The sequence below is a fragment of the Tenebrio molitor genome, chromosome 5 (assembly GCF_963966145.1).
Source record: "Tenebrio molitor chromosome 5, icTenMoli1.1, whole genome shotgun sequence".
Classification (NCBI taxonomy): domain Eukaryota; kingdom Metazoa; phylum Arthropoda; class Insecta; order Coleoptera; family Tenebrionidae; genus Tenebrio; species Tenebrio molitor.
Window position 1 is genome coordinate 1,548,701 of NC_091050.1, and position 14,659 is coordinate 1,563,359.

The 14,659-nt window shown below is 37.8% G+C and overlaps 1 protein-coding gene across 1 annotated transcript; it reads left to right on the forward strand.

Moving 5' to 3' along the window:
* Nucleotides 1-3,698: 3,698 nt before the first annotated feature.
* Nucleotides 3,699-7,429, forward strand: LOC138130781 (neurofilament heavy polypeptide-like). The gene is made up of 6 exons (XM_069047423.1): nucleotides 3,699-3,855; nucleotides 3,912-4,113; nucleotides 4,168-4,308; nucleotides 4,361-4,452; nucleotides 4,503-4,938; nucleotides 4,998-7,429. The coding sequence occupies exons 2-6, from the start codon at nucleotides 3,925-3,927 to the stop codon at nucleotides 7,332-7,334; spliced, it is 3,195 nt and encodes a 1,064-aa protein (XP_068903524.1). The 5' UTR covers nucleotides 3,699-3,855; nucleotides 3,912-3,924; the 3' UTR covers nucleotides 7,335-7,429.
* Nucleotides 7,430-14,659: the final 7,230 nt, after the last annotated feature.

Genomic DNA, 14,659 nt, shown 5'->3' on the forward strand with positions numbered 1-14,659 from the left:
AATTAAATGATTTACGTCTAGTTACCTTTGGAATTTTTGCACATGTAAATTTTCCTGTACCGCTGTACTTTTTTTTTCGAAGTGCCGAACTATTAGTTGTCAATAAATGTCATCAATCGAATTGACAATTGTTACAATTTACTAAATTGAATTAACAAACGTTGGTGGCCACTTTCAACACTAGCTGTGACTTGCTTTTGTTAGCTCCTTTTTAATTTCAATCTCAACTTTGCATTCATATCATCCCTTCCCAATAAATCACATTTGGAATTTGGATATAGATTTTGAGGTTAGGCTTTCTTTTTTTTTGTAGAGCGGCATTTCGTATTTTTACAAGGGTAATGCAAAGGTAACTAGATGTAAATCATTTTATTCCACACTGTATTTTCGAGGTAGAATGCACTGTTGGTGGATTTTTGATTTTGAAACAGATTACTCTCGTGTCAAAAATGAATTACTCCCTAGAATTCGAATTTTTAGGGAAATAACGTTTTTCATGTTGTGTGTAACTAGAATTTTCAAAAGTTATTTTGAATGCCTAAGGTTGGTTACTTTGAATTGAGAGATTAAATCCAAATAAATATGCCGCCAGTAACAAAAATTGATTGTGAAACGAAAAATCATCTATCACTTAGCGAGAAATTAGTCATTTGCAACTGTTACAATTAATTTGCTGTCTTACATTTTTGGGATATCTTTTGTTTGTCACCAGAAACCACATAGTCTCCAACCTAACCAAATTTATGGCAACCTAGTAACGAATATTCCTAAATCCTAGGGAGTAATCCATTTTTGACACGAGAGTATACAGTTAACTTTTGGTGAATACGGCCGTAAAGCCCGGTTTCTGGAACGGCCCGATAACTTATAACGGCCGGTTAAATCAAGCGTTGCTATAGAAACTCTGGAAAGTAACCAATCACATTACGTGATTTTTGTATTTATCGGAGAGTTAACTGGCCCGATATAATTATTAACGTCATAAGGGCGATATGAAGCAAATCGCCTGTCGCCTCGATTTTACAATATTCAGCCGCGTCTGTTATTTGCGTATCGGCCGTGTGGCGTTCAGTACTTTCACAGCCATCTCTACTCTAGAGATGGCTGTGGTACTTTTCATGATACCATGAACATTTAATATTTGAGGATTCGTAAATTTTGCTCGTCTTTCATCACTAATACAATTTACGAGTGATCTGTGGCTTAATTGCGTAATATCATAGCAACGGAATACACATATATGGAATACTGTTAATAAATAACGGCTGTGGCCGTGGCTGATATGACACGGATATCAACTGAGGAGAGAGTACTGTTATAGCAGGTTAACAGTATGGTATCATGAAACAATTGTTTCCAGAAGCCGGGCCTAATACATATGGTAGGTACGTTAAACTTACTGGACAAAATACGTGAAGTAAAACCATTGAGGCCCGGTTTATTCACCTTCAAGTAATCTACCAATAGCAGATTCTAAATCATAGCAACTACTGGCCAGATAAATTTACTTGAAGGTGAATAAACTGGGCCTTAATGTTAGGAATTATTACAGGATACCTTCTAAGCAGTAACACAGTGCAGTAGTCTCACTCGTAGACTCGACGTCGGCGGTCGGCACTTTGATGTTTTCTGAAACAGTGAAACCCACAGAACACCTAATGTGAAACGTTGTGCTTTCGCACAAGTTACTGCGCAATTAATTTAACCGGCGTTTTACATGAAATTTAAACGTTGCGGACAGGAATTTAAATCGGAGGATCTTTTCTTTAAATTACAATTCATTATTAAAAATAAATACAGTTTCACTGTGTAAGGTAGTTGTGTATAAAAAAAAATAAAAAATGATACTTATTGTTTATTATTTAATGGAATTAGTGGAATTACAGTTTACAATTACAATCTTGTGGATAGTTGGATACGTAAGTATAGTCTACTTTTTAATCAAAGAACCACAACACCGCAATTTACAGCCAAAATAGAACTGGCAACATTGTACACTTTTGACATAGGGTGAAAAATCTCATCAGTAATTTCAAAACTAATGAAATTTATCGAAAACGCTGAAACAGGTCAATTTTTATTTCTCATAATTGCTTCACTTGTTCATGACGTCATCCATTTTTGAGCTACGACGTAACACTAATTTTTTTTTTAAATGACAACCCCCACTTTTATCTTTTCTTTCTGATATATCTTACATAACAATTTTTTTTTAGAAAACTACAAATTTTACTTCAAACATTTAATTTAATTTTTCATGTAAAAACCTTTTTATATGGGTTTTTTTTAAATAGAAGATTTATTTTAATAGACCAAACATTTTAGAAGATTTACGGCAGAGAATTCGCGCTGAAATGAACCAAATAAGCTCTGACATTATTGAGCGCATTGTACAAAGTGTCGCTGAGCGCCAAATGGTTGGCGAGGGGCAATTTAAACATTTGCGTTACATTTTACTGTTAACTTTGTAGTGACCCAGTTTAAAATTTAAATTTTAATTCCCGGTACTACCGCGAAAGCGCGCCAAATGTGAAGATACTAGCGGCTAGATTAGGAACTAAGGGATGGGGTTGGCAATCCTGGGGAGTTGGCAACTCTGTTGAAAAGCGGAATCTGCGGAAATATAGCGGGGGTGAAACGGGCTCGCGCGGGTGGTTGAAGGGGGGGTAGGTCACTTTTGTTTAGTTTTTCGAAACCAACACACCTTGCGAAGAGCGATCCAATATTCCAAAAATTTGTAAGTTAAATCTGAACCAATTACACTACCGTTCCGAGTAGATATTTTGTGTCCCCGTGAGGAATTCGACGTTTTAATTTATCTGGGTAATTTATCCCACTTTCGTTGCTTTTTTTCGTGTTTTGTTTTTGGGACCAGGATCACGTGGTAAGGGTATGTTGTAGATTTCATTTTGTCGCATGCTGTTTCTTTCGAGAAGCGCCCATTTTGTTAATTTTAAGCGTTATCCCTAAGTTTTCCCCGGGAGGTTCATTTTTTTTTTGGCGATCTGGTTATTTCGGGAATTAGTAGCCGCGCGCGTCCATTTTGTTTTGCTTTCACTAACATTTCCTAACGGTACTCGACCTGCCAGCAATTATTGTATTCGTTATTTATGTCGCTTACCGATATTTGTGCCATTTAAAGCGTTTTTATTTTATCGTTTATCGTTTTATTTTTACATTAAAAATTGAATTAAATTTTTTAAGTAAAATTTGACATTTTCTTAAAAAAAATGTTATGTAAGGTACAAATTTTAGTACCCTAATATGTGTAACTTTTTAACTCAGATTTTTTGCCGAGTTTTCTTAGTCATCTTCCTATTTTATAAAAAGATATTTTTCAATTTTTCTCTTTAGCGCCGCAAATATTTGTCCCAATAACAAACCATTACACATTCCAACGTTTTTACAATTATAATAACGTATATTTTTAAAACTGCTTTTTAAAATAACAGTTGTCCCCATTTCTCTTGAACGTTACATTTTTGAATTTTTGACGACTGACTATGCAACCAACTGTACACGATATACGTCCGCTGTTCCGCCTTAAAAATCAATCAGTCAATATTGTAACGTTAATCTGTATCTATAAAAGTGCTTTCAAATATTTCTTTGTGTTATTGGTCAAAAATGGGAGCAATTTAAAAGAGAATAAAAAAAATACAGCTGATGTTATTTTTTTTAAAGTTGGCCCTCCCGATAGTGTCATCATCTGTTGTCCCACGTGATGCGGCAGCGAAAACGGTTATTTTCAAAAAGTGACGCGAATTAACTCGGTTGTTGACGGTTACATTTTTGATAAACAATTTATTCGTTTCGCGATTTTCGTTTCATACAATTTTAATTATTGACCAAGAAGTGAGTAAATTCTGTGGAATGTGAAACAGGAGATTTATAAGAATTTTGGTTTTCAGTTTTTTTAACAAGATGAATTCACGCGTTGAAGTAGGTTATCTAGAATTCAAACCCAAAAATGGTAAGCCCGCAATCAGTTATATCTTGGAACCCGGCTCCACCACCATCGGTACGTGTTCTGACTTTGACATTCGAATCAACTCCAAGAACTGCGGCCCGGAACCCTTCTCGTGCCTAATCGACGTGGACAGGTACGGAACGGTAAGGTCGCCCCAACTACCACAAATTCGTGTTGCACATGACGTGTCGTTGCAGGCGGTGATAGAAAATAAGTGTAACCAACAAATTTTGTACAACAGTGCAAGAATGAAAAGAGTACAAATTTTGAAAAACAACGACGAATTCGTTGTGGCAGGGAAACAGTTACGTTACGTCAAAACGACATCTGCAGTCGCGGTAAGTCACGCCAGACTTTGTGACTCTGTTGTTTGATTTTTGATTTGTGTAGGGTTTTGACCAAACATTGAAATCTGTTATGCGTCGGTCAGTGATGCCCAGTTTTAAAACAAACATGTCGTCGCGAATTCCGGTCCCTTCCAGGTACGTTTTGTCACGTCGAAGATTACATTTTTCTGATTGTGCTTGTTTAGGAGCGCCTCTACCAGACGTAGCTTCACAGTTGCGAAAACCAAGCAAGACTTGGACACCAGACGCTCCTGTGCCACCACCTTACCTGTGAGGAAGCGCAGGAGCATATACGAATGGGAAAGCACGACCAGTCCGAGTTTTTTCACCAGGAAGTCGCCAGCGCCATCTGCAAAAAAATCGCACGATTTATCGGTTCACGTGCGCAAATCTTTGTTTTTGAAGAGCAAAGGCGACGTTTCGTTTAACAATTCTGTAGCGTTGGAGCGGAGCAGTCGCAAATCGTCGGTGTTGAACGTCGATGGTTCGTTTTCTTCGAGTAAAATGTCAGCGCCCGACGAGTCTTTGGAGGAGACACCGTCGCCCCGCGGCGTCAAGAGGGGGCGGGAGTCGAGCGCCGGCACCGCCTCTAGAATCAGCAAAAGACGGAAACACGAGGAAGTAGGAGTTGAGATTTTTACATTTTTCAATAAATTGATTTGTTTTTTCTTTTTTAACAGTTGAACTTCAATTTGTCTTTTTCTGACACGAGTTCGGCATTCTCTGTGAGCATCTCTACGGACGATTTATCGATTTCTGACGAGGGAAGTCATCTGGAGTCGACTCCGATAAACCAAAAGTCTTCACTTCACGTGAAGAAATTGTCGAGAACTCCGAAAGTTCAAAAGTCCCCAGTGAATGACTTGACTCGTGTTGCAGGAGTTAAGAAAATGTTCACGACTCCCAAAGTTCAGAAGTCACCGCTTAATGACTTGAGTGAATTTGGGGGGATTAAGAAGATGCTGAGGACTCCAAACGTCGCGAAATCTCCTTTGAACGACCTGTCAGATTTTGAGGGAGTCGAGACACTCATGAAAACTCCGAAAGTTCACAAATCTCCTCTTAACGATTTGACCAACGTGAGCGAGGTCAAGGGGGTGAAGAAATTATCTAAAACTCCAAAAATGCAAAAGTCTCCAACAAACGATTTGAGCGACGTGAAAGGGGTGAAGAGGTTGTTGAAAACGCCGAAAGTGCAGAAGTCTCCCAAGAACGATTTGGGCGACGTGAAGGGAGTGAAGAAGTTGTTGAAAACGCCAAAAGTACAGAAATCTCCAAAGAACGATTTAAGCGACGTGAAAGGTGTGAAGAAATTGTTGAAGACACCAAAAGTGCAGAAGTCTCCCAAGAACGATTTGAGCGACGTGAGGGGAGTGAAGAAGTTGTTGAAAACACCAAAAGTGCAGAAATCTCCAAAGAACGATTTGAGCGACGTGAGGGGGGTGAAGAAGTTGTTGATAACACCAAAAGTACAGAAATCTCCCAAAAATGATTTGAGCGACGTGAGCGGGGTGAAGAAGTTGTTAAAAACACCAAAAGTGCAGAGGTCTCCAAAGAATGATTTGAGCGATGTGAAGGGGATAAAGAAGTTGTTGAAAACACCAAAAGTGCAGAAATCTCCCAAAAACGATTTGAGCGACGTGAGCGGGGTGAAGAAGTTGTTAAAAACACCAAAAGTGCAGAAATCTCCCCAGAACGATTTGAGCGACGTGAAAGGAGTGAAGAAGTTGTTGAAAACACCAAAAGTGCAGAGGTCTCCAAAGAATGATTTGAGCGATGTGAAGGGGATAAAGAAGTTGTTGAAAACACCAAAAGTGCAGAAATCCCCCAAGAACGATTTGAGCGACGTGAAGGGGGTGAAGCTGTTGTTGAAAACTCCAAAAGTTCAAAAGTCTCCTCTCAACGACGTGACGAACATAAATGTTGCGAAGAAATTAAGGGCGGGGTCAAGGTTGCAAAAATCTCCCCTGAACGATCTGACAGATGTGCGAGGCGTGAAAGCCTTGATGGGAAGCCCCAAAACGCAGAAGCCACCGCTGAACGACCTTTCGGACTTGGTCGGCGTCCAAGACCTTTTTGCCAGTCCGAAGGTCGAAGATTCGCCAAATATGTTCGAAACGCCCCCGATTCGCAGCCAGCGAAAAAAGAGGTCAGCTCAAAAGACGGAAGAAGCAGCCAATGTTGAAAATGCAACTCCCGATTCCCCCCCAAAAAGCAGGCGTGGCAGAAGGATCCGACCAATCGCAACTCCCCCCGCCACGCCGGATGCGGAAATACCTCAAAAGCGAAACCTGCGCAACCGCAGGAAAAAGTCCGCGGAAGCCGAGCAAATGACAGTCAACGAACCTAACCTCAAAGACCCAGAAGCGGTAGAAGTCGAGTTACCGAAGCGAACCATGCGTGTCCGAGGAAGCCGAAAAGAAGAAGCAAAGAAGGAAGAGCCGACCGAAACGCCCCAGAAGCGGAGCACGCGGGGCAGAAAAAGGAAGACCAGCGAGAACGAATCGTCGACAATCGAAGAAACGCCGCAGAAGAGGACGGTCCGCGGCCGCAAAAAGATCACCGCCGAAGGGGCCCAAGGGGAAGAGGAGAAAGTCGATGGAGGGGAGGTAGGTGAGAAGGTGAAGGCGCGAGGGCGAAAAAAAGCGACCGCAAAAACGGCAAATGATGCAGAAGAAGCGACGGCGAAGATGGCGACAAGGACCAGGAGAACAGTTGAAGAAGACAAAGTGGAAGTTGAAGACAAAAAAAAGTCGACAAGAACCGGCAAAAAGAAGAAGCAAGAGGTGGAAGTTGTGGTAATTGATGAGTCTTTTGACAGCACGCTTGACAAGGGGAAGGGAAACGAAGAGACCAACAACGTGAAGGAATCTCCCCAAAGTACAAACAAGAGGGTTCGACGGGGTCGACCCCAGAAAAACACCACCAAAAGTGAGGCGGTTGAAAATGAAAGCTTTGAAAGTTCAAACAATATTGTACAGAAAACTTACAACACAAGGAGAAGGGGGCGAAAATAATAATAATTTCTAATTTGTTCGTTCCATTATATCTTAGCTTTGATAATAGATTTTATATTGTATGTACTACTACAGAATAAAAGTTTTTTTGTTTCCTTGATGGTTATTATTTTGAATCGGCCTTTCGGCGACACAATTGCGAAATGTTGCTTTTATCTTATTGCTCGTTGGGCATTTGGTGATCGGCACAAATGAAAAAATACCAAAAATATAATTTGGAGGCACAATTACGTCGTCAATTTGACAAGACGCTGACGTACATAATTTCTTTAACCCAGCAAAATATTTAAGGAAGACTTTCCAACTCAAGGTCTTTCGTTTTTGATTTCTTAATGTGGTCATGTAACAAAAATATGTTCTAATCGATTTATCATCTAAATATACCGGGTGACTATAGTCTTTCCCAAAACCAAATAACCATCAACACTGCGTTTCACCCAAAAAATCAACCGGCAACACTGTAGGTACTTAGAATTGATTGCTCTATTTAGCATCGTAGTACCGGGTGATCAAGAAGGAATGTGTTAAACATCCTAAAGCTTGCTTTACAATTGAATGTCATTTATGTCACATTGACGACCAAAGTATTTTGGCCGCGATAGTACTGTACACTCTTTTTTGTTCGACACTGTCAGAATTTGAGAATTTTCTCCTGTGTGAACGGATTTTGATAAATTTGACAACTTGTCAAAACGAAACGTCAAGCTAATTTTCAGCGATTTGGAGTCTTTGGGAGGCTCGTCGAACAAAAAAACGTTGTATTCAACTCGTTCTTGTGTAATTTGGGCTTTTTTTGGCATGAGTGGGCCAGTTTAAAACTCGGGTAATTGTTCACTTTAACTACTTCTGGAATTTTCGCGTTTTTTCTGGCTGGACACCCTCAGGGCGTCCTCCTAGATCGTGCAAATGCCTTTTTTTTCTCTCTTGTTGTGTTTCAAGGTCGCGTCAAGTCTTAGTATAACTAAAGGGTAAGGAAAATTTTCATTTGCACAAGGTTTGACTGGTAGAAAAGGATGTAGGAGAACGTCCTGAGGCTGTCTAGCCAGAAAAAACGCGAAAATTCCAGAAGTAGTTAAAGTGAACAATTACCAAAACTTGAGTGAAACAAACTCGTTAAATAAACTATAAAGGTGTTTTTTTTTAATTTGGCGTCGAAGTAGGCGTTGAAGAGTCGATTGAGATCGCACCACTCGTGTAAAGCGTAGGATTTAAACAGCTGATCCGTGATCCGTAACCTGTATAGTGCGTTCACCATCGACAGTTCAACGCCTACTTCGACGCCAAATTAAAAAAAAAACACCCGTTATACTATTACATATTAATAACCCTAATTTTCACAGTTGTCATTTTGACACAATGCAACATTTCTTTCTAGCATGTTCAGATTCAGTTAATTTGACGTTACCTACCTACTTTGAAGTATTAAGAAAATAATAATATTTCATTAATGTCAACGGAAACCGAGTTATCGCGGAATCAGGCGATTCAAAATCAGAGAAATTCCTTTTCGAGAGGATTTCCCTTGCCATTCAACGTGGAAACGCTGCAAGCATTCGGGGCACTTTTCCAGATTCCGCAATATTATCGGAAATTTTTGTATTATAAAACAAAAATGTTATGTAATAAATCGAGTTTGCTTTGGAGCCTATGCTATAGCATGGGTTGCCATAGGTAACACGCCGACTCGATTTATTTTTTAATTGATCGCACCGTATAATTTTTACAATTTTAATATGTCAAAAATTATGACAATAAAGCCTAGACTACATTTCATCTCTCAAAATGACCAAATTTGGTGTCCGAAATTTATTCGCTGGCATACAGCGTGTTATTGAAATGCGTTAAGAAAATTTAAACGGTGATAGAACTCATCAAAACAAATTACTTTTCTATTTACCATTTTATCGTAAACTCAAATTTATGCTCGAATTTATTTTCACCGTATTCCGTGTCATCGAGTCGTTTATGGGTGGGACGGTAAAAGAACAACGGCTTCGTACGAAAAACGTTAACGCAAAAAAGTAAATACGGCAAAAACACAAGCGGATAGGTCTTGCAAAAACTTACTGACACAATTTAGTCACGTCCTTTACCTGCATGCGGCCGTGTTTACAATTTATTAGAAAGTGAATTTCCCGTAATTATCGTTAAAAATGGTGAAGTACACTAATCCGGAGTTATAACAGACACGGTGCTCATCTACGGGGAAGCTTTATCAAATGCTGATGCAACCAGGCGTTTGTATGTACTGTTACATTAAAAAAAAATGCAAGTTTTGTCAATGTTTCGATCTCCGTGCGCACAACGTTTTCCGCCAAAAATAATAATAATCCGAATTGAGAGGGGCGAAACTATAAAAGACAGGAGAGAGCACGGGGAAGGGCTTTTTGTCTTTGGCCTTTGGTCAGAGAGGTCAGATCGGTGCGGGACTGTGAAAGGGGCTGAAACGGCGAGTGGTTGAACGGCGAGAAAAGGTGTGGAGACGTCGAGGGTCCGAAGAAGGTGAGGCTGGAAGAAGAGTCCAAACCCAGACGCCGAGGAGCGGATTTACGGATCCCCGACGGAAGGTTCGTGAAGAACCAAACGCCGGAGTGCGGGGTCAAATTCCACGCCTGGATTTCGTCGTCTACCGTGGGCCCGAGGAAGTCCCCAAGGAACGTCCAGGTCTCCAGAGACGTCGACCGCCCCGTGACGATCAAGGCCAGGGTGAAAGAAAATTTTTTTGTTTTAGCGAAGCCAGCGCGTCGTTTCAGGCAGAACGTTTTTTTTTTGTTCGGATTCGAGTTATCGGTCTGCTGGTGACCTCGCCTGCAAACGGCCGGTCAGGCCGATAACAGTTTTTTTTTTGTAAGAGTTCTTGTTTATTTTATTTCTTTATCTTTTGTGTCCTCGTCCGCCGCGCGACTTCCTTTTCTATTTCGAATTTAGCTTTTTTTTTTGGGAAACGAGGTGAGGCCCGAGGGAACGGCCCCTCCGATCGTGGGCGGCGTAGAAGAATAATGTCGAGGACGATATCGGGCTTCACGTTCGGCTCTCCCCTTTTTTTTAATTTAGTTTTTGAAATCAATTTATTTTTCGAGAGTTTTTCCTTTTTTTTTGTCGCGGCGAGGGCACAACCCTTCATTTTTGTACATAATTATTGAGTGTGAGAAACGTTTTTGTTGTCAAATAATCAGTACGTGTGTACGTGTGCTGAACTGAGTGAAAATATATTCATTTCGTTTAAACCACTCGGAGTTTACTTTCTTCCGTTTATCACCACCCACACCCACCCCTACATTTAGGTTGTACTCTTGAGCAGTCTCCAGTGCATCTCGACCGAAGTCTGTCAAATCGTTATTTTGGGAAAATTTCCCCATTAGGGAAAATAAATAACGTAACACTACCTATTTGAGTTGAGTCTCTAAAGTGAGCTTTATGTTATGTCAAAAAATTTAGTAAACATGTGAAACCGTCATTACTTTATTCTGAGGTTATGCGTTACATAATTTTGACATGGTTTTCACCCACAGCAGAGATAACCCCCAGACAAATAATAAACTTTTCATAAATGAAACAAGGAAATTCCAAATACTTATAACAAGAAAATAAACACAAAACGATTTCAATGATAATATCAAGGCCAAATTAAAAGCGAAGGTTACCAACAGCATCGAAACTAGGGTATTATTAGCAAGGGTCTTGCTGCCAACGTAAATTTGAATTTCCAAAGCCTACCGCGATGCCACTTATTCTGAATTATAATATACTTTGAAGTATTGAGAAAATAATAATATTTCATTAATGTCATCGGAAACCGAGTTATCGCGGAATCAGGCGATTCAAAATCAGAGAAATTCCTTTTCGAGAGGATTTCCCTTGCCATTCAACGTGGAAACGCTGCAAGCATTCGGGGCAGTTTTAAAAATGTTATGTAATTATGTTATTAATATAATTTTTACAATTTTAATATGCCAAAAATTATGACAATAAAGCCTAGACTACATTTCATTTTTCACAATGACAGCAAATTTGGTGTCCGAAATTTATTCGCTGGCATATACAGTGGCGGCCATTAATTTGGAAACACACAAGATTTTTCTATTGTAAATTGTTTGTCACTTTGACAATGTTATTGACATATCAATTGAGGCTGCGACAGTCTGTTGAATGCGCTTAACGATGACATGGGTGACATGACTTCATGACATAACGCTTACACTACCAAATATGTATTAGGCCGGTGTTTCCAAATTAATGGCTGCCACTGTACTATCGCGGCCAAAATACTTTGGTCGTCAATGTGACATAAATGACATTCAATTGTAAAGCAAACTTTAGGATGTTAAACCTTATTTTTTACTACTGTCAAAATTATTTTAATCTATCAGTGTCATACGGAGGCAGGGTTCAAAAGTAAAAGATCAACATGATCGCGGTTTAGACAACCTTCAGAAGCAAGTAAGAACGATTCTATATTTATCAAAAACTGAAGGTGCCATATTTTTGACAAGAATAATTTGAAATTGTCATGTATATTGACATTAATACTTGATTTACATTTGAAGTGTCAAAAATTGACGACCAAAGTATTTTGGCCGCGATAGTTAGATAGTACTTACCATGCCGGCCAAAAAATTTTAGCCGTCATTATCTGAGACTAAATTCTTGTGCAGACAAAACTGTGAATAATACCAAACTTAAAATTAAATTCTTCAATTCATCATTTTGCCTTTTGTCTTTAAAAAACAGTTAAGAATTTATAAAAAATTAATACAGGAACAAGGAAGGAAAAGGTCTTGCTTAGAGCACTTAACCATCCATACGAGGTACATTTACGGTTGTGGTTTGATTATAGGGAAGTAGACATGTTTCTTTATCTAAAACAAAGCTAATGAGCGTTTTACGTTTTACTAAATGGCTTCTTGGATACTTCACCCTATCCCTAACAAGAGTGTTTACTTATCTGTTCAGCAAACCAACAAACCAGTTTCCTTAGTGCGCATTGAGAAATTAACCGTCACATTAAATTTCTTTCCTAATTTGCAAATGCAAAATCATGCATAAAAACCAAAAGAATTTAGTAGTCTAATATGTGTAATGTTCTAACTCAGATTATTATGTCTAGTTTTCTTGGTCATTTTCCTATGTTCTATGCATTTTTTTTTCAACAAAAACCCGTATTTCTACCAAAACATCAAAAACAACATTGAATTTGACTTTTTACCCTGATTTTTAACCCTAAGTTCTAACTCAGATTTTCCCAAATTATCATTTTTTTTAGGAAAATGAGTCGATTTTCAAGTTTTAGTCGTTGAAGTTTGTTGAGTTTGAAAAACAGCCCATTGAGGTCTGTTCAAAAACACAAAAAATAGGGAAAATGACCTATTTTTAAGCCCATTTTATCTATTGAAACAGCATTTTTTTATGGAAACTACCCTATTTTTTATGGCCTTTTTAAAAATGTGAGCCAGACTTTTTGCCAAAAATAAGGAAAACTAATCATTTTTTTATGATTTCTTAAAAATGTGAGCCAGATGTACGACTGAATCTGTGGTTTTTGTTGAAAAAAAAAATGCATAGAACATAGGAAAATGACCAAGAAAACTAGGCATAATAATCTAAGTTAGAACATTACACATATTAGACTACTAAAGTTGTTAAGAAAACCATCAATGTCAGAGGAAAAAGAAAGATACATAATTCAAAATGATACTAATTTCTTTTGATTTCAAATAACTTAAATCAATATTGTTTTAAAAATTATCTGGAACATCTTGTTTTTGTGATATTGTTTGTTCTTCACGAGATAATTTTTTTTACAACTCAAATTTTTCTTTACCAAGAATAATTTAAAATACTTGATTATTTATTTGAAATTGAATTGTAGATAATATTCTCCTTTAAATTTAGGGATATAAACTTTTTTAAGTAAACAAAAAAAATCACACATGTAATATTTTTGCTATATTCAAATAATAGCTATTTATGTAACCAGTTAGGAAATGCGTTATTTTTTGTAACGAGTTACACAAAATTGCATTTCCTAACGTGTTACATACAAAAATTTTTCTAATTTTGAGAAAAAAAAGTTTCTTCAAACGTTAAACGAAGTAATGAATTTCATTAATAATAAATTATTATTGTGTTAAAATATCAAGTAGGTAAGTAGGCACGGTTATTTTGCTTAAAAACAAAAAATATGACAGTGTCAAATTGATGATACAATAAATTTTTGAATTTTTCCTAACCAGTTAGGAAAGATTTTACTTTTCGTATCCAGTTACGAAAAGTGTGACGTTTCCAAACGTCAATTAATTTTGAAAAGTGTCACTTTATGTCAAAATTAGAAAAATTAATTTCCCTTAATACAATAACTTAATATCACATTCATTGTAAAGCTATTAAATTAACAATCAATCTGTTCCAATTTCATTAAATATAATTCCATTTCCACCTCTGACAGCGTTGGTCACATATGAGGTTCCTTTGCGACCATTTCAAAATCTTGACAGATACAGGAACAATTTTTAGGAGAGTTTTCAACTACTGCATAACATTCCTTCTCTTCATTACAGTATATTTGCTTTTGCACCACTTTCAGTCCGCCGTAATTTTCACAAAGCGCCGTAATATTCAGAAATAATGTCTTCAATGATTTTTCGTCATCAGGCAGTGATTCGGCAACACTCTTATCATCAGGAACGTCAAGATCAGGATTTATCAACTTATAATAAACCCTCTAAATACACCGAGGTTGATGATTATTTTTTGTCTGTTCGACGTGAACGATTCTGACATTGTGAAAACAGATACGCTTAAAATATTGTTCTGCTTCCTCTTGTGTGAAGTCATCCACACAGATTTGACTAATGTATTCGAAATATCATCAAATTCATAATACATACATTTTTTCTACTCTGCGTTCGTACTGATGCTATTACGATACTGTTTTGCGTATCGTAATAGGAAAAGGCGTGATATAATAATAATACTAAAAATAGTGAAATTTAATTTTTTAATTTTGACGGATACTGTGGTGTCGCGGCAGACCGCAGACGTGACCTTGGGTGGAATCCTTCAACTTTAACGGTTTAAATTTTAAATTATTTTTTTTTTCATTGAAAAAGTCGCAAAGTAGAAAAAATACTGTATGACATCTCGTTTATAAGGCATTTTATCGCACTTACTCCTTTAGGGCACTCCTCGCTACGCTCGTCGTGCTCTAAAACCGTGCGTGCGATAAAATGCTTCTTATAAGACTCGTATCATAATATCCTATTCTAATGCATATGTCTAGTTTTCTTGGTCATTTTCCTATGTTCTATGCATTTTTTTTCAACAAA